The sequence below is a fragment of the Nylanderia fulva genome, unplaced genomic scaffold (assembly GCF_048542155.1).
Source record: "Nylanderia fulva isolate GAGA-0341 unplaced genomic scaffold, ASM4854215v1 Scaffold1, whole genome shotgun sequence".
In the NCBI taxonomy this organism is placed as follows: domain Eukaryota; kingdom Metazoa; phylum Arthropoda; class Insecta; order Hymenoptera; family Formicidae; genus Nylanderia; species Nylanderia fulva.
Genome location: NW_028189192.1, coordinates 1,759,265 through 1,780,508, shown reverse-complemented (window position 1 = coordinate 1,780,508; position 21,244 = coordinate 1,759,265). Strand labels below are relative to the sequence as shown.

The window sequence follows — 21,244 nt, the reverse complement described above, 5'->3', positions numbered from 1 at the left end:
CGACTGTCAGGAGGCACGTAGGAACTTGAACACGTCACGTTACCGTACTATATCCCGACACGGCGAGAGAGAGAGAGAGACGAGATGAAACGCGACATGAGGTTGTGGTTATCCGCCTTCGGACGAGGCAGAAATAATAGCGATCCGAAAAATTGGGCGTGGCGACCAGATATTTACCGCATAAAGGTGCCTTTTCATACGCAGCAAATCAGTCACGCGATCAAAATAGTATATTGTGTATCAAGTGCGGAAAGTTGACAATTGTCAATCCGCACTTGATACACACGATATTTTGTATTACAAGTGCAGGCAAAGTGGCTTTGTGTGCGTTTTCTATGCGCGAGGTGGCCGATCGCACGCCGCCATCTTGCGACGGCACGGTGCGGAAATAGCGGCATTCAAAGTCATTGTCCACGGCTGAAGCCGTGGACAATGACTTTGAACGCGGCTCAGCCGTAGGCAATTGCTTTGAATGCGGCTGATTCACTCACCGCGTTGCTGCTAGATGGCGACGTGGGAAATCGGCCGCTTTCCGCACAGAAAACGCACACAAAGTGCCACTTTGCCTGCACGTGTAATACAAAATTTATTAGAGCGTATTTCTTTGTTCTCTTATTATTTCAAGGTTAAAATTACGATTTTTGCTTTTATATTCTCATAATAATCTATTTTATTCTTAAAATCCATTATTTTAATATAATATTATAATATAATAATAATAATAATTAGAATCAACTAGTTGCGTGTTCTTCTACTTTGCTGCCTTTGATGTTCGTTCAATTAAACTTCACCAATAGCAACAAACTGCTGCGGCAGCATATGGTTATGGCAGCATTAAATGGTACCTTAATCAATCTTCCTGTCACTCCTGATGCGATATGAAAATTTTATTATAGATTTAGGAAGAGCCTCTATTCTTCGTACTATTTTATCCATTGTCGTGAATATTTTTTCTCATAATTTAAAGTTTTATATTACGACATATAAAGTGCGCTTAATTTCGGTTAAAAATGGAGAAATTTACCGCGTTCGCGTTTGTATCGCTTCCAGACCGCTTGTATAGCATCATGTGTCGGGAGATGGTATGGTTCGTCATGCTTGAATAATTCAGTAATCCTCTACAAGTTGAACCACCGCGGTATAAATAGAAGAGGAGTCTATCATACTCGCGAGTATTAACCGAGCCTGTTTCAGAATAAGCTCGATAGCGATGAGATCGCAAGGGATGGGCCTATCCGAAGAGATTCGAGTAATTAATAGAGTAGATTGATGTTGACAAAGGAGCAGAAAGGGGAGAAACGATGATAAGAGTAGCTCTACAAGGATCTCTTGGCAACAGCAATTATTCAACATTGAGTGAAAATTTCGAAAAAGCGATTACGTTATGAAGTTTTTAATTTAACGCAATCATTATCCGGCAATATGTTTTTAATAATTTACGCTCAATTATGATTGATAACAGTTGGATTGTTTTGCGCGCGAATTTATTAAATCAATCAATCCAGCGATGTTACGTAACTCGGGATGATCCTCCACTAGAGAGAGAATTTATATACTAATAAAACGTCGAACATCTATTAGTCTCGTCGTCTACGTATATAGCGTATATGACTTAACCAACTTCTAATCCAGACTTCGCAATGAGGTCGATAATGAGATCAGCGAACTCGGCTCGAGTTCACAAAGAGATCGTTCTACCTCAAATGATAGCACGATAGTCGCAAACGCGAAACGACCGAGATCGATGTTGCGTAACAGAGACAAGTTTCACGTCAACGATCATGGACGATAATAGAATGAACAAATGGTATTCTCATTTTAATAATTTTCTACAGTTTCTCATTTTTTAAATATTCTCACTGAAAAAAAATTGTTAACTTGACTAAACTTGTCAACTAAATTACTATTTTATTAATTGAACATATAAGTATTAAAGCTCAAATACCATATACGTTTTGTTAGATTTAATATGTTACATTTAATTTAAATATTTTTATATGTTCAAATAACAAAATAATATTTAGTTAAAAGGCTCATTGTCAGTCAAGTTAACTATTTTTTTTTTCAGTGCCGTTTTAAAAAATAATCATCCAAAACATCCTTTCACTGTGAGATATTTCTAATTTATAAAAATGCAGACAAAACTGAGACTTATTTTGTTGTAAATTTAAGTAATTATTTTTTTAAATTTGATTAGTAATTAATTTAAATAAATAAAATAATATAAAAATATATTATCAATGTATTGATAGCGAAACAGTTGTAATTTAAAAATCAGGAAACATCGTCACAGCTAAAAGCTCTATTAAATTAACATGTTCATTTTAACGTATACCATTGCTCTTATTACATCTTGTATATCTTGCGCAATCGTTGCTCCTTGTTCTTTGTACAAGGATATTTGCATAAACTCTATCTCGTTGAATCGATATATAAGCGTTCGCGATCGAGTTAACGAACCGAATCTTGGAAGGGATCCTTGTCAAAGCGTCGATATATAACGATAGGCTCTCTCTCTCCGCAGAGAAGCTTGTCCCAACTACTGGTACATATAACAGACTGACAGTTAACTAACAGCAGAGGAGAGGAACTAACACGAGGTTGGTGACACAGTGCCGCTCTGAATTTCCTGAGTTGATGAAGTCGAATTTGATTAACGGAGAACGTCGTGCGTAAACAATGCTAATTACAAGGAAATTCGGCCGGACCGTGATAATGCTCGAGGAGAGTCATGGATGAAAGAGAAGAATGGAGAGAAGAAAGAGAGAGACTGTGCGTGTGTGTGTATTTGACTCTGTAATATTGACACTCCCGATTAAACGAAGCGCTCCCAGATCGGCAAATCGGGCGATTGATTAATTTAATCCCCCGGATTAGCGTCGCAGGCACGAAACTCACTTTCGGGTGGATTCGCCCTACTAATGATTTTTTCGCGCCTTGATTGGACGAGTGATCGTTTTGACAGTTCACGGTTGACAGTTCACAGGCCTCCGGGTTTCTGGAGCCCCTCGGAAGCGTCCGAGGAGAGCGACTGCCATAAACGACGGTGACACGATTCCTCTCTTCGTTATTTACTTTGCCTAAATAGGTTAACTCACCCGATATATATGGGCTACGCGATACTTCTCGCGTTACGTGACTGGTGTTACATTAAACGGAGTTATACAGTAAAACGCGCGAGAGGACGAGAGTAAATATTCTCTCTTAAAAAAAATAACTCGCTACGAAAATTTGAATATATTTTTCCAATTTGAATATATTTTTAGTTGTTATTCAGCACGGTATTTTTTTCTAACGCAGGCAGAAAAAACCGAAGCTATGAGAATGATGAATAAATAATTGTGTTTATCCTCCTCTCTCGTGAAAATATATCGCGCAAAAAAAAAATATAATAATGAGGTACCTTTTTTTGGAGGACCAGAATTTTGGAGAATCGCAAAGAATCGAATTCATTTCTTCTCGAATGTGTCTCTTTTACGGCCACGTATTTTCTCTCGAACACGGGAGAGAATGTAAAAGTCTCTCTGTCCTCTCGCTGGTCAGAGGAGCAAGTCCGGAAAATGGTTTGCATCCTCGATACGAATTATGGATAAGCAGAAAGCACGTTGGGGAGACAGATGCGAGTATCTTTAAAGCTCAGTAGTTTCCTTTTTTTTTATTACCCGTGTTTTGCAGAGAGAGGACAGCAAAAAAAAATGAGCGCAATCGGACGCGATGGGGTTCGGATAGCGCAGTCGATATCTGGGTTACCTGTTATTGGATTTTTATAAAGGATCTCGTTCCCCGCGAAATGAACTCGCAGTAGGTCGCATACGGGGGGAAGTTGTTAGAGGAATGAAATAAAAAAATATGGCCGGAATATATAGAAGTGAGGACTTCATTCCCTCCTGTATATATCATGTCGTTATGGAAATTGGAGTCGATCGACGATGAACATCGATACGGGTTCTCTCGGTTTACGTAGATATATGTCATATTCGTTAACGATATTCGGCAAAAAGCTCCTCGATTGCCGAGGATGTGAATTGTAAACGCGTTATCTCCTAGTCGACGTAAGTTTATCACGAACTCAAAGAGATACATTAGGCAAATATACGACGCGATAAAAATCCAGGGACACGAAATATCCGAGAGAAAGAATAGAGAGAAAAAAGAGCCCTTTTTTTCTCTCATCCCTCTGTAGATTTAGATGCGATAATTCGTCGCAAATTTATTTGTATTACACGTGCAGACAAAGTGGCACTTTGTGTGCGTGTTTTCTGTGCGGAAAGCGGCCGATTTCCCACGCCGCCATCTAGTGAGTGAATAAGCCGCGTTCAAAGCCATTGCCTACGGCTGAGCCGCGTTCAAAGTCATTGCCCACGGCTTCAGCCGTGGACAATGACTTTGAACACGGCTATTCCCGCATCGTGCCGCCGCAAGATGGCGGCGTGCGATCGGCCACCTCGCGCACAAAGCCACTTTGCCTGCACTTGTAATACAAAATAGTATGTGTATCACGTGCGGATTGACAATTGTTCACTCGTGTGGGGTGGTCGCACTCGTGACCAATTGTCAACTTTCCGCACTTGATACACAATATACTATTATTAGAATCTCGGGAACGCATTATTATCTCCGATGACGTAGACTTTTATTTTGATTCTGTTTATGTCTCAAAACCCTTCAACTTCTTTGTCAAGGATCACGAGATCCTGTTAGGTTTTTTCTTTGGCTATTCGGCGGATCTTTTAAGCGACCCCGTTATTCGCAGCCTGTCGGGAGAAGAGAGAAACCCCCGAGAAACCGATTCCAACCGATCGCAGTCAATTTTTATCATTACTTGATTAAACTCCGCTACAGATTCCATTATATACGTTCACAACGAGATTGTTCGAGCGAAACGTGGAGGGGAACGGAAGATAGAGCGGCGTCGAGGGGGTTGATTTTTTTTATCTTACCGAAGAATGGTGGAAGGGGGGAGGAAATCCGCCCCCTCCCCCCGTCGAGGGAAAGATCGAAACGCGGTTCTCGAGAAGTAATTCGCGATTGCCAGCAGATTCTATTGACGGTCGCTTCCCGTCCCGACGGGACTCCCGGAGATGGCGACTGAAACCCTCCCTCTCCCCTTCCCACCCCTTTCCCACCCCCTTTTCTTCCGTACAAAGTCGATCGCGATGTTTCCCCTCGGTATATAACTGGGGCAAAGAACGACAGCTGAAGAAGAAAGAATGTACTTTTTTACAGTTTGAGTCTCGAACGAAATCGCGAGATTATATTTTGCGACAGATTTATGTGTATACGTTGATAAAAACTTCGATGTACCGTAAACTGTGCGAGAGCAGTTTTAATTTCAGGGTGTCTAGCATTCAGGGATATCTGAAAAACCGGGCATTTTGTCAGGGAATTTTATACTATTTATCTGGATTTTTTCACATTACATCTACATTTGTCTCAATAATTGAAATTTTTTATTAAATAAATATAAACTTTTCCTTGACTCCCAGCACGCTAATTTTCTGTGTTGTTAAAAATTGATTCATCTACAGCGTGTTCGTTAATTTATATTGTCATCGTCGTGTTATTTTATTTCAATGTGTTTGATAAAGGTAAAACTAAAAAATTTGTATAATTGATTGAAATTTTTATTTTATTTTTAATTTCCGAATCTTTTCACAGTTGGCCAAAATATTTCGAGGATTTCATGATTTAACATTTAATTGATTTATTATATAGATATATGCAAATTATATATTTGGAAAAAACAATACTAAAAAGTGAGGGAAAAAATGAATTTTTGGTCTGGGAAAATCTGAAAAAGTCAGGGAATTTTTTTTTATTGAGTCTACTGGACACCCTGAATTTGATGCCGTTGAAATCGATGAATGACGATGATTCACATATAATGTATACATGTGCGCTCAAATTTCCGCTCGCGTAGTTTTGCGTATCGCTGTCGAAAAAATGCCGACCAATTTTCGTCATTGCCTTCTAAAGCGGACGGAATTCTCAATCAGTTTCTATTTCTAGTTAATTGAAAATATCGGACTATCGAGCTGTATCCGAATAATATTTCCTATACACGTAACATATACATATGCGCGCGCACATATATATCAGGATGGAGCACTTAACGTTATGACCTAAATTATCTTTGGTTGCAGTTATTGAAAAAAAATTTTTCAACAAAAGTTTCACAGTTTTAAGGAGAAATATAATGCAACAGAATTTTTTTTAGCATGTATTATTTATATTTTAACATTATTTTCATTTTAATGGGTTATTTTTTACGTAAATCGATTCTCCTCTTTTTACGTCATTTTATAAAAGGATCAAGGTAGAATTATGAATAGTTTATGAAGTATTTCATAATTTAGTTTACGTATAATGGAACAAAATACTATAAAGTCGTGTAAATCTATTAAAGCACTTGCTAAATTTGTCACTGACAATGTATAATGAATATAATCGATTCTACTTATACGAACGCAATATTGCATTTGCAACTGCATATCTGTTCTTAAATGTAATTATGCATTTTTATATCAATTAATTTAGGTCATTGTGTTCTTGCGTAAAAATAAAAGTAAAATTATTGAAAAGTATAAATATTTTATAAAAGATTACACATGTTTTATTTCACAGCATAAATTATAAAATATTTCATAAAATATGAATTTTTAAATAATTCTATTTTAATAACTCTCATGAAAATGTAATGAGAAGAATTTATTATAAAATCGATTTATTACAAAAAAAAAAACAACTGTGATCTCGTTAAAAAATAAAATACATCAAACGCATAAACTGTAAGAAACCTATACATGCATAATTTTCCCTTAAAAACTGTGCAGCTTTTGTTGAGAACTTTTTTCGATAACTGCATGCATAACAGAAATAATTTAGGTCATAAAGTTTAATGCCTCATCTTGCATATTTTTATTACATATTTTTCATAAAATTTTTTAAAAATTATACACAAATTTTTAAAAATGCCTGAAATAATTTATCACTTTGTTCCGCTTACAATTCCGCTTTTATGCGCAACAAAATGCTACACACATGTAGTATATACATATACATATATACTATACTATTGCAGAATCCAAGAGTATCGTCACGCGAAATTACTGGGGGACGGATTAATTCCGCGAAATCCCGTGGAGAGATTGGGGGCGAAACTAATCTCCTAGAGTTGACGATATAATTAGTCCGCAATAATTAGTCATCATCTCGATCGTAATAATATTTCGCGGGAATGGGAGACGACGCTCGTTTTTCAACGAGAAGAGATAACGTTTCGCGCTAATTTAATAGCCGCTGGCGTGTCGCGTGCGGGCAAAACGCCGTGTTTCCGCATACGCGACACGCGGGTATGGATTATTATTGTACCGGACGGAAGCGCGAATGCCGCTGTGCATACTGCATGTTGTATATAGGAGAGAGAGAGAGAGTTCAGTGGTCGCCGATGGGTGACTTCTAATTCGCAGGCGAAATTCCGTGTACGACGCAGCTTCCGGACTAATGAGACATCTCTGGACCGCATAGATAATGACGTTGTCGTCCGTTCTTGTGTGTCTAGTGACTTGAAAAAGAAGAAAATTGGATCTCTTGATCGCGACAGCTGGATTTCGAAGCAACCCTCCGAGGAAATTACTTTTTCTTTAATTACGAGAAATAGAGAAAGAAACGTCCGGACACGTAATAAATCACTTTAATGTTTACTACTGTAAACATCAATTTAACGCGGTTTTGGGTTACGTGTGTGTGGATATAAATCTTTTTTATCGATATATATGGGATGGAAAATAAAATAAAAATGGTAGATGTGTTAAAGAGATTGTATTTTTTTGGATTCAATTTTTAAATTTTTAATAAAATTGTGAATTATTATTTTTGAATATGTAAATAGTAAACTTGTATGTTTTGTTTGAAAAAGAAATCTATTTGCGATTATTATTAAATCAATTTTCCGTCAGTCTCTGGCCTCTTTTAAGGCACATTGCAATTTCCATTTTTTCCAAACTGCTGTTCTAATTTTATTATACAAACAATTCGATATATTTTATTCAGCTTTAAAATATATTGGATATTGTTATAGAAATATTGACAAATAATTCAGAATTTTTTTGAATTTTTCTGAAAATCTAGAACGTAAAAATAATATAAGGTGTACTCTTAAAAGGCCCAGTTTGCTGACGGAGGATTAATAATGAAGAAGCATATTTTTCGGAATCATCTACAAAATGACAAAATATTGCAAAAATATTTCTTGAAGTTTGAATTTTAATTTTCTCAAGACGAGGTGTTCCCTCCATGATTCTCGCTTATTTTCGAGCAGCCGAAGCGAGAACTGGGCAAAATGAAAGGATAACGTTTGCCGTTCAAATATCTTGGAATATTACGGTCGCGTGAAAAATTCAGAGGAGATCCGGGCGTATCTCGCCTCCGATACGTTACGTTTCACCATCTCTTCTTCGAGGTGGGAACCGAACGATGTCGCACGAGCGCGGCAAACGTGTCACCGTCGCGTCGGCGAATTCCAGATGCGAAATTATATCGCGCGTAGAGGGAAGGAAGGAAAAGGCTTTAGGTTCGCGACGACGATGAGCCGGGTCATCGCGTGACCGTCTCTGGAAACGTGGCGTGGAATACGGGATGAGTTGCGAGCCATTATTGTGGACAGTCGCGCTGCCATAAATACGCAACGACACCCTTCGATGGGGTATATAGGACTCTCTCCTTTTTTTTCTCCGTCTTCTCCCTATCCTCGCGATATCGTCACGTGCGGAGAAGGCGGTCCTCGAGACCCCAGACAGGGTGCATTTGGGGTCCTTTTCGCGAGGGGATTGTCGGCTAAACCTTAAACGTCGGACAGTCTGGGTCAGATGGGTCATCATCTGGGCGGGCAACATTGTCTCGGCGCCATAAAATGCCGCCGATCGAAGGCCATTAATTCGTAGACGGTTCGCGGAAAGTCGTTAACCCTCCACGATGTTACAGCTTCGATAAGTCACGGGTCTGCTTTCTCTCCTGCCTTTAGCACAATTTAATAAAAAAATAAGAAATACATATTTAAAATAAAGTATTACACATATAAAAGGCTGATAAGAGCAGAAGTAATATTACGGTTATAAAAAAACTAATTTATTACATTTAATCAATATGTACTGATAGAAACAATAAAGTTTACATTAATATAAAAAAAAAATTATAAAAATAAACTCGAAAGTTAAAACAAATGAAAAAGCGACATTTTTAAAATGTCGCAAATAGGCGAGAGAAAGAGAGAAAATGGACTGAATTTTTTAATTATTGTACAAAATGATCGCTTCGTATTCAATATAAATTTAGGAAAAAATTGAGGAATTTTGATCATCAGGATCTCCTCTTAAATATTAATTTATTTAGCTCATTAAAATAATTTTATCGAACCTATATATTCGCACATTGACGTGATCTTCCTGTGAAAAAAAAAAAAATACGCAGATGATTGTGAAATATAGATGTTCGGTCTTCGTGGCAAGAATTTATGCTCCTTCGTAAAACGCGAATTAATACGAAATGAATTTACGGCTCGACGTGAGTCTCGCGCAATTAAAAACGTCGAGACGCTTTTAACGAATTGCAATCACCAGGATCGTTCGTATTTACATACGAATGTAATTAAACTAGGAAATTTTTATGCACTATATTAATAATAATAATAATAATAATAATGTTATAAAATACAAAAAAAATTTTAACGTAGCAAAATGTTTAGTTTGCTTCGAACATGTAAGTAGAACAATGAAGGGAAAATATATACAAAGGGGGAAGGGAGGGGGAGAAAGAGAATATAGTGACAACAAATATAGAGATAAAAATGTTACATAAAACATGAAAACAACGAAAAGCCTCGAGCGGAGAAAGTTTTAAAATTTAACAAAACACTGGTAGAACGTGATCTCTGTGTTTTTAGAATCGCGCAAAAATATTTACATTCAATGCTTCGACGATTTCGGAAAACCTAATTTGAAAAAAAATCTTACAATAGAAACTGTCAAGATTATTTTTGCGCCGAAAATTAAATGTATATGAAATACACTGAAAACATTTGTTAACTTGACTAATCTTTTCGATTAAATATTATTTTGTTAATTGAACATGTAAAAATATTTAAATATATCATATTAAATCTAACAAAACAAGTATATATTTGACTTAAATATGTGTTCAATTAATAAAATAGTAATTTAATTGAAAGATTTGGACAAGTTAACAAATTTTTTTCGGTATATATATGTTTATGATAAAAATATAGAAATAAATATTCAGAATATTATTTTATAAAACGCAAAATTATATAGAAAAATCGTGTTTTTAATCGCGTGGAAAGAGGTCTTGATATAAGATACGTGATACTTTTCTTCGAAACGTATACGGGAGGGAAACGTGGCGGAACGATGCGATTACCCAGGAACCACCCTTGCACGTGCAACATTAATTACATATAAATATATAAATTTGATAAAAATACAATGAAAATTTTCTCGTAGAATTTACTCTCAAAATGAAAATGATGGTAATTGGTTTTATAAGAGTTCTCTGATTAAATATTTATTTATGCGTCACAATATATATATATATATGGTATATATATATATAATATTACCAGTAAAATATAAAATATGTTCGATTAATTTTATTATGTACATATTAATATTTTTTATTGTGGTAAATATTAAATCAGAGAAAAAATAAAAAATTCTTATAAAATTCTTCCAATACCATATATTGTCTCACGATTACCATGATTTTCAGGCTAAATTCCTAGAGCAAATTATCTCCCTGTATAGAAATAAATATTCAGAATATATATTTATTTTTTAAAACGAATATATATTTATAACAAAATATACCTTTATGTTCTGAAACATCGCGTTTTGAACCGTATCGAAAGAATTCTTGATGTAAGATGTGTGTTCTTCTTCGAAACACGTATATATATGCGATTCTCCAGGAACCACCCTTGCACGTGCAACATTATCATTAATTACATATAAATATATAAATTTGATAAAAATACAATGAAAATTTTTTCGTAGAATTTATTCTCAAAATGAAAATGATGGTAATTGGTTTTATAAGAGTTCTCTGATTAAATATTTATTTATGCGTCACAATATATATATATAATATTACCAGTAAAATATAAAATATGTTCGATTAATTTTACTATGTACATATTAATATTTTTTATTGTGGTAAATATTTAATAAAAAAAAATGAAAAATTCTTATAAAATTCTTCCAATACCATATATTGTCTCACGATTACCATGATTTTCAGGCTAAATTCCTAGAGCAAATTCTCTCCCTGTATAAAAATAAATATTCAGAATATATATTTATTTTTTAAAACGAATATATATTTATAACAAAATATATCTTTATGTTCTGAAACATCGCGTTTTGAACTGTATCGAAAGAATTCTTGATGTAAGATGTGTGTTCTTCTTCGAAACACGTATATATACGTTTCGGGAGGGAAACGTGGCGGAACGATGCAATTCCCCAGGAACCAACCCTTGCACGTGGAACAGTCCATGTCTGACGGCGCACGCGTACAGATGCGTGCAGCGGTGGGAATTCTACATGCCGACCCAGGAACTCGATATCCAGTCCGAATCGGGTCACAGGATAATCGATACACCTGGCCGCTATAGATTATCCACCATCGCCCGCGTCTTTAGTTGCCAGTGCCTCGTAGAAGGCAAGAAGGACTCCGATCGGTCGATGAGGCCTTTCTTACGTCACGAAGAGGTTGCTCCGCAAACTCTCGACCTTTTCTCGCGGTGAAGAAACTGAGAGAGAGAGAAAGAGAGAGGGGCTCTAAACACAGATTGAGATGCAGATCCCGGCATTTTCGAGAGTCCTCTCTCGCTGTATTTATCTCGCCTCGAAAAATAAAAACCGCTAGAAGGATTTCCGGAATAATAGTGTCTCAAAGATACACTCGACGTTTCAGACGATAGTATGCAAATTTTCTCTCCGTGATTTTTTTTCGCATTCGCGACACGTCCCCGGAAATTGTCCCGGCTCTCTCACATGCGTGTAGATCGTCTTCAATGTTTACCGACTCGCGAGAAGGACTCAAGGAAAGTATTGATTTCGTCGGGTAATGTTGTACTTTCGAAAGATATCTCGACGGAGCACCGTTTAACGGCGCATGGCCGATCCTTGGATAAGATTTCAACTTCGAAGAGAAAGAGAAAGCGTCGTCGCGATGAACGTCTGTCCAAGTGCTCGAATCATTCGCGCAATGTTGGATGTCACGAGACATCTCGAGAAAATCTTCGACGAAGGCGGAACAACACGACGGAGATAAGCCAGCTTATGGCTTTCGCTTTTGGCAGCGAGAATTGCGCGATTCGCGAAGAAAGTAGACAGCGATGACCCTTGAAAAATCTCTTCTCTTCCCGAGGAAACCTAAAATGTCTCAGAATAGTCGCCCGTATATTTTATTTTTTTTTATATCAATACAATAGGTATATATTTGTATATAAAAAATTTTTAAACAAAATTATATATTTTTTTATTCCAGGAATAATATACTATATTTAATTTCGATCGAGTACACAGATCGTCAAATATTTCAGAAATGATCTGTGACGGAATGTGCGCGACAGGGACGTGATAGCGTTCGTATTTCAATTTTTCGCCGAAAAGCTTCGATACTTCACCTCTGTGATGATTAATGACGTCCGATCAGAATTTATATTGATACCTCATGACCGAAAAAAATTGATACCTCACGCTGGAAGTTGTTGTCCTGGCTGTCAGTCAGGAAAGATTAATGCATATGTTGTATATATATATATATATAATCGGTTCGGTATAAAAAAATATCTAAAATATATCTCTCCTATTCAATAAATATTCAATATATAAAATATGCAAACGAACGATAAACACCTTCGATATTTGTATCGGGAGCTGCATATCATTACTTCATTGCGTCAAAAGAATAAGAAACATTTTTACGAGTTTTTGCGGCCACTTGTAATCGCGCATGACGAGATTCCAACTAAATGGCGGATCGGGAGGAGGAAATGGGAATCCTTTGTGATTGTGTTGCGTTGAACTTTACGAAAGTATACGGAATATTAAAGCCCGCCTCGCTGATCGCGAAGCCGTGTCTGCCTGTCTGTCCGAAAGCGGGATGAGTCTGAAAAACGGGCGTTTAACGAGCTCGCCGTCGTCGACGCCATTACTATTTGTCCAAGGAGGAATTCTTCGTTCCGTGGCGTTTTCCACGGGAAAACGGAGAGATAAACGACGACGGTTTGTCATTCGGAGGCTGCGCGCCGACGCTCCGAACGAACGATCCGAAGAACGTCAAAGAGACGTCCTAATCCGTCAGACGTCTTCCGCCTCTGTCTTTTGGATACTTTCGCGGATACTTTTCGACCCTGCTTGGCTACGTGATCGCCGAGCGAACGGGTGATTTAGCTTGAAGAACTTGGTGATCTACGACGCGTCACTCGCGACACGCTGCTTTTCTTCTTTCTGTCATAACATCTTTCTTTTAAGGTAGTTCTATCGCTACAATATCAACTAAAAGTTTCGCCTCTAATCGATAAGGAAATTCATCGTTTATTTATACAATGTTACCGTAGCAACAATTTTAGTTGAGTCTGTACAGTCTGAATCTCTTCACATAGAAACAGTTCATGTATGAATACACATCATCATCGCAATTTCTCTCCATGTTCCGTTTGGAAAAAAATTCATTTCTTTAAAAAGTAATATCTTTGAAACTAAACGGTGGAAAAAATTAATTTTTTTTTTAAATAATCCCACACTCATATTGTATAGCCCACTGGTGTTTTATTAAAATCGTAAGATTTGTTCTATTGTTATATATTAAAATGTGATGAAAATGCCATCTTTTCACGTGGTGTATAGAAAAAATGCGATTTTTAATTGTATTTAACTGTTAAACTAAACGGTGAATCGACTTCAAAATGGACTTAAAGGAGCTAACGAGAAATACTGGAAATTGGAGTCTTCTCTGCGATGTCTAAATATTTTTTATTTTTTTTTTATTTCAAACATCGAATATGATTGTATAATATAGTTTGTTTTACCTTGCTAATTTATTTAATTAGAGTTATTATTTCTCTCAGGAACGGAATTATTGAAGTTTAATATATGCTCAAGAGGTTATCAGTCTCTATGGATAAAGATCAATCGGTATAGTCTCTCTGTTATTATAATTGGCGACCATGACGATTATTATACGGTAGAATTATTCCCCGGGATATTAACTCCGCACAAAGTCCGCGTTTCTTTTGTCCCGAAAAATCAGTGCGTTTCATCCCCAAGGACAACGTAATGAGCAATACGACGATGAGCACTTCCTCTCTTGATTACTGTCTGGATCTATACGAAATTTAAAGAAAGAAAGACAAAATAAATAAATAAAAAATATAAAAAAAATTATTATCCAAAAGAAAAAGAGATAATTCCTTATTTTGTACAGGAAGAATGCTAATCATGGAACAACATGGTTTTAGAAGAATTTTATAGAGTTTCTCTGATTAATATATAGTAAAATTAATCGAATATATTTTATATTTTCTTATACATAGTAGATATCAATATTTTGATTGTGGCAAATATTATATATTAATCACAGAAACTCATAAAATCCTTTCAATACCATATTGTCTCAAGATTACCATGATTTTCAGGCTAAATTCTAAGACCAAATTTTTTCTGTGTAATTTTTTTGGCAATATGATCCAAACACATAATTAAAACCCGCGAATTTCGGAAGAATTTCGTTACAAAATAATTTTGCACACATCGAGCGATGAAAATTTGACGGTACCTTTTATATAGACACAGATTCTATTTGTAGCGATTTTTTTCATGTCGCGATGAAACCAGCCGCGTTTCATCGCATGGTAGCAAGATCGGCTGATTGACTCGGCTCTTCTTCTTCCGTAACGAAAGCCACCGGCGTGTTTCCACACTAATTAACAATCCGTGATTACGGCTCGATCCAGGACCGACCGCATTGCGTCAGTGCTTGGATTGCCTTCGCATCTTCCCTCTGTTCGCATCACTTCTCCCACCCATCCCCTTCGGCGTCTAATTAAATGCTTGACTATCGCCACGTAGGAGGTTACCGTGGGATGGTCCCGGTGCAGTCGGTGACCCGGAAGAGAGTGATGCAACCGAACCCGGAGCGTTATCGACGACGGTATCGGTTTTGTTCGCTGCGAGTTAAAGGGATAATTAACGCGCGCGGATTATAATGACGACCGACTTCTGATTTGGTAAATTTTCCTCGAGGCGATAATGGTCTCGATATGTACACATATGTACACATATATGCCGGCAAGTGTGATAATAGCGACTGATAATGGTCTATGGCGTCCCTTTATCAGGGCTTTCAAATTTTCCTCTCTTCACGCTTCTGCTCTCTCTCTTTCTCTCTCTCTCTTCAGCGATCAATGGCCGTTTATATGGAGATAGATTTCTCCATTAAATATAAATACAAAGGATTATACGTGGAGAAAATTTGGCGATACAAATTTTACGATATATATCAAATTTATTAATATTATAAAGTTGAAATATGACGATATTTGGACATTATTTATTTAATATAAAAATTGGAAATATTATGCATTTATTTTTGTGTATTAAAATATTTGAATAATTATAATATACTCCTATAAAATATAATATGATTGAGTAAAAATAGTGCGATTTCTTATGTATATATTAATATATTCCATTATAAAAATTATAAATTATAGTTTTACAAACTACATATAAAATTATATTTATATATTCTCTTATATATTAATATATTCCATTATAAAAAATTATAAATTATATTTTTAATTATAATATTTTCGTGTGGAAGAAAAGATTCGCGATCTCTTTCTCGCACTTTGTCGAAAAATTTCTCTCGGTAATTCAACGTAAATATTTGCAGGACTCTGTGCTTCCTGATTTGAAAAATGTATAGCAAATAACGCACACACACACACACATATATACATGTATCGGATAAGTTTTCATAACGCAGATAAATGTTACTTTTTTCTCTCGCGTGATTGCGGAGAGATTTTTTTCCCTCCCGGAATAACCGGAGGTACACAAGTATACATTTTTTTTCTCTCCTGATGGCAAAGGGTCTACCGGATGAGTCAAGTAAGGACGATTAATGTGTCGGATAATCGATTTTCCACGATGGATTCATGTACGAGCATCCTGTACACACCAGAAAAAACATGATTCGCCCGACGAACGTAATGAAGTTTGTTAAACTGTTTCGTCCTCGTCAACCCTCGTCGATCTCAAAGCGTATCACCCTGGGATTCTGGGATGCGGCGACTTCGATAAACTGACCCAGAATTCGTCGACCGAAGAAAACTTTGTTGGGCGAATGTTTGTACGCAGCGTGTGAACGCGTTTGCTCTCGTAAAGTTTTAATTAATATTTTTCAGACAGAGAATTATCTCTGTATAAGAATATTCTCAGATGTATAAACTTGAAAAAATATGTATAAATGGATTTTAATGAGAGAGAAACAAAAAGTATACCATAAATTTAAGTGCAAACATGTTTCTCGCGTAAACAACCCTTGCGTTAGAGAAAATGCATCTTGCAACGTGAACCAAGCGAGAAGGGCAAACGTAGGACCGCCGTATATATTTGTCATTTTAATTTAGCAACGCGATATTATTTTGCAGCGCGACCCACTTTTTTTTTTTTTTTTTTTTTTTAATTAAAAACTGACTTTTTAACGCCGCTTCGGAAAATAGTTTGCGCCAGCGGCGTAAAATTGTCGGGACGTTTATCGGTTATCGTTTACGAAAGTGGGACGCGTGCAGATACTAGCCGTAACGAGATAGAGGGAACAGTGGGGGATGATATGCCATAGGTGTGCAATAAAGTTCTCTATCGATACACCGATGATTTATATGTCGACCTAAGGAGAAGGGCGATTTTTATAAAAATATAATATTTTTAATTTAAAAATTTTTTACATTCATATGAATTAAAAAATTCTTACATTTTTCCGATAAATCCACACTGAAAGAAAAATTTATTGAATTCGAATAAATATTTATTTCAATACTGCTTTATAAATCATTTGATTTGAAACTAACAATATTGATTTGATGTGAAAAAATATTTATTTGTTTCAAATTTGGCAGTATTGAAATAAATATTTATTAATTTAATAATTTTTTCAGTATACAAAAATCGAAAAAAAATCGAAAGACGAGAGCGCTCGACACGATGATCCTCTTGGCTCGTCTTAGATACAAGGACGAATCACCCCCGGTCGCGTTTTGTTTATATATAGAAGGGCGATAATCTCTATAGAATCGAACGTTATGTTTGTTCCAGAGGTGACGATGTGCAACGATCGATCGAGCTGTTGGACAAGGTGCTCTCAGAGTACGACGAGCACGAGGCGGAGGGCGAAGGTGGCGGAGACAGCGGCGGCGGAGGCGGAAGTGGCGGTGGAGGGGGCGGCGGAAGCGGAAACGGAGGGGGAGGCGTCGGGGATTGCGGCAGCAGCACGGAGCCGAGTATTGGCCTCACGCCCGACGACGAGAGTCCGTCCTTAGGTAACCTTAGGTCCTTTTTCCCGTTTATCGTGTCCCTACAGCTTCTACTTCCTAGCGAGAGAGTCCTCTAAGGACGTCGTTCCCGTATTTGCCAAGAGCGATTAACCGCGCCAGGATTTGCCCTCCTTCCTCTAATGTTTCGTTATTTATTTTCCTTCACGCGCAAAAAGTCTCGGGGTAAAAGCGAAAGAAATAATTGCTGTCCCTTCCGTCAGACTACGACGTGTCAACACTGAAAAAAAGAATTATAAACATTGTTAATTTTTTTGTATTACACGTGCAGGCAAAGTTGCACTTTGTGTGCGTTTTCTGTGCGGAAAGCGGCTGATTTCCCACGTTGCCACGGCTTTAGCCGTGGGCAATGACTTTGAACGCGGCTCAGCCGTAGGCAATGGCTTTGAATGCGGCTTATTCACTCACCGCGTCGCCGCTAGATAGCGGCGTGGGAAATCGGCCGCTTTCCGCACAGAAAACACGCACACAAAGTGCCACTTTGCTTGCACGTGTAATACAAAATAGTATGTGTATCACGTGCGGATTGACAATTGTTCACTCGTGTGGGGTGGTCGCACTCGTGACCAATTGTCAACTTTCCGCACTTGATACACAATATACTATTGTATTATTTATTTTTAGATCTCGTATCTTTTATGTTTCCTAATGCTGTTTAAACTAGGAAGATCGCGAATTGAAAAGTTCCCTCCGAGCGTGAAATCTTTTGCATTTGCGCGTGGACGATGACAAGTGAGCTTTGATCGTCCATGATACTTAGATTTGCATTTTTATCCGTATTCTCGATCGTCCAAAGATGACGTCGTAGGATTTTGAAATTCTGCAAAGTACGTCCCTCGAGAACCCTGCATAGCACTGCTATCATATACGTAAGATTCTAAATCCTGATCCCGATTGTAATAGAGAACGGTTGTAAGTTGTTAATACCATCCTAACACAGATTCATTATTCCATTCCGGGGTGAATCCTCCAAGGAAAAATCGAGATTATACGAAGTAACGTAACTCACGATCTACTACGATTACAGAAATGAACGTTAAATCCGTGTATACACGAGAGTTAGCTTGTAGAAAATACAGAAAAAAAATGCAGTGTTACAAAGATGAAGAAAAGTTGAGGGAAAAAAAACATTATATTAGCGTCGCGCAATTTCCGCGATTCCGCTTATTCCGCTTATTTTGCCTTCTCTGGCAACTTTTCTACGCGGGGCGGAAGCTATCGCAAAATGTCGCATAAATTTTCGAGTTTGTTCTTTCCGCGTGATTTTGCACAACGTGCAGAGCGAACACTTTCGCATCGGGGGAATTGTCCGATGATGTCTGATCGCCGGAAAAATCGATATCACCTCGAGTAGTCCGAGAACGCGCGTTGGCGAACTGACAGACCGTTGACAGGAACCGTCAATTTTTTTTTCCTCGTCGGAAGGAATGTATATAGGTGGATCTATACCTCGTCATTGAACGCGTGAAAAAAACGCAGCGAATGAATCGCAATCGAAAAAATGTTCATGTTCGACGCAAATTGCATTTTTCACGCATTTGCGCACACCAGACCGAAATTTTGCGATCTTTGTTTTTTCCCCTGAAAATCGCCGACTTTTATATAGGTACGTCAATCCGAATTCGCGAATTATACCGTCGAATCTCGCATGGGATAATTACAAGCATTTGTTTACGAATTATCACGTTTCTCGGTAATGAATAATTCAGCATATCGGCGTTATGTAAAATGGGGTATAATAATAACAAGCGAACAATGCATCGCGCGCCCCGAATCGAATCGTAAAATCGTAACTAATTGTTCCATTATCGCGAAATTAAAAAATTAAATCTCGATGGAGAATAAATAAATATCGCGTCGCGTTTTACGTACGAGAGAGTCCGTTCGTTTTTATTGATTGGGAAAACACAGCCTAGCGTTGAGATTCGCGAACACACGATGACGGTTCCGCGACAAATTTTCACCGCGGAAGGAAGCATCCGCTCTCTCCGAACTTGCGGAAGAAGCGACGCCCGCCGCTTTATATCGACAGGGCGAAGATAGTAAATTTCCAGTGACAACCGAGTACGCCTCTTTCTAGAACTTCGCACGCTATTTCCGCCTCTCTAAAGATATCTGGCTCGCATTTGAAGCGCAAAGTTCTATGCCGGTGCGAGTTGTCGCGGAAAGTCGTTCGACAACGCGAGCGAATTCGTTTGTGTGTGTGTGTGTGTGTGTTTTGTGCAATTTAACTCGTCACCCTTAACTAAGATATTTAACTTTCTTGCACTCCCGTTGCACGTTCAACTGGGAACAAATTTGCACGGTGGACTCGTGATTCTACCGATTCTACATGTTTAAACAATGCGCAAAGAAATTAATCTAGTTATAAAATTCACGCGTGTCAGCTCGGATTAATTTATGCCCTTTTGTACAGTAGGATGAATTACGTTTGCATCTCTTCTTACAAATGGTTCAAATAAATTATGGAATTAGACTCCCTTTGTAATGCAGCAACATCCGGCTTGTTCTTATTTAGATAATTTATTAAATTATTTTGTTCATTTATTAATTCCATCCTCAAAGAATTTTGAAGGTTTTGCAGAAAAAATTTTCTCTACTTTATCGATCTCAGCATTAATATTTTTTTTTTATTTCATGGAGCGACCTAAATAAAGTGCAATCTGTTGCACGTATAAATCGATTAATGCGCGATTGTTCTATTTCGATTTAAAAATTCATAACTTCTCAGAAGGGAAGTTCAATAATTATCTACAGCGGAACTTATTTATGAAGCAATCCAATAAATAACTAAGTGTAATAAAATGCATTTTGCGAGAGAAAGATGATGCGTCGGAGGTTCACAGGCAGAGGGATCGTTCGAGTCTGCGTCCATCATTCCCTCTTTCTCTCTCGGCCTTTCGAGAATACATATTTTCGCTTTATTACCATCGGGAAGCGCTCCTGCGGACGTACAACATAAACCCGCCGAGTTGGCGGTCTGCCATTCAATTCGCGGAAAATCGGCGCGAAAGCACGTAACATTTCCCGCTCTCTCGCGGGAAGGATAGATAGAGAGAAGGATGGACAGGCAGGCCTGTCTCGTGCATGGTTCACCGAAAATTCAAATCGACATCCCATTGGCATCCCTCTGCTCTGTACACCTTCGCGAGTGATCGCGGTTGATTAACAAGGAAAAATCCTTCTCGGGAAAAATCCACATCGCCTTTCGTCTTAGCGTTCCGACACTCCACCTGATGGGTTCTAGCCGAAAAAGTGTCCAAGAGGTTTCAAGTATTTTTTTTTTTTAATGATCTTTATGTCATTATCACCCACATCGTCCGACTCATGGAGTTGAGTGATTTTTTCACTCTTCCTATAGTGGATAAAATGATAATTTGAACGGTTCAGTTTTGAGAATGCGAGGAATCTGAAAGAGAGAATTTTCTTTTAGAATTTTCCCTGAAAATTATGGTAATCGTGGGATAATATGATTAATATTTACCATAATAAAAAATATTAATATGTACATAGTAGAATAAAATTAATCGAACATATTTTATATTTTATTGCGGTAGATATTAATATTTTTTTGTGGAAAATATTAATCAGAGGAACTCTTATAAAATT

At 37.4% G+C, this 21,244-nt stretch overlaps 1 protein-coding gene across 3 annotated transcripts in view; it reads left to right on the top strand.

Moving 5' to 3' along the window:
* LOC114939107 (uncharacterized) overlaps positions 1-21,244 on the top strand; it is a 215,468-nt gene that overhangs the window by 147,552 nt on the left and 46,672 nt on the right. For all 3 annotated transcript variants that reach the window (XM_085488866.1, XM_085488897.1, XM_085488838.1), the window contains one exon: positions 17,400-17,623. In XM_085488866.1, the coding sequence (XP_085344992.1) occupies positions 17,400-17,623 (224 nt within the window). The remainder of the gene's footprint in view (positions 1-17,399; positions 17,624-21,244) is intronic.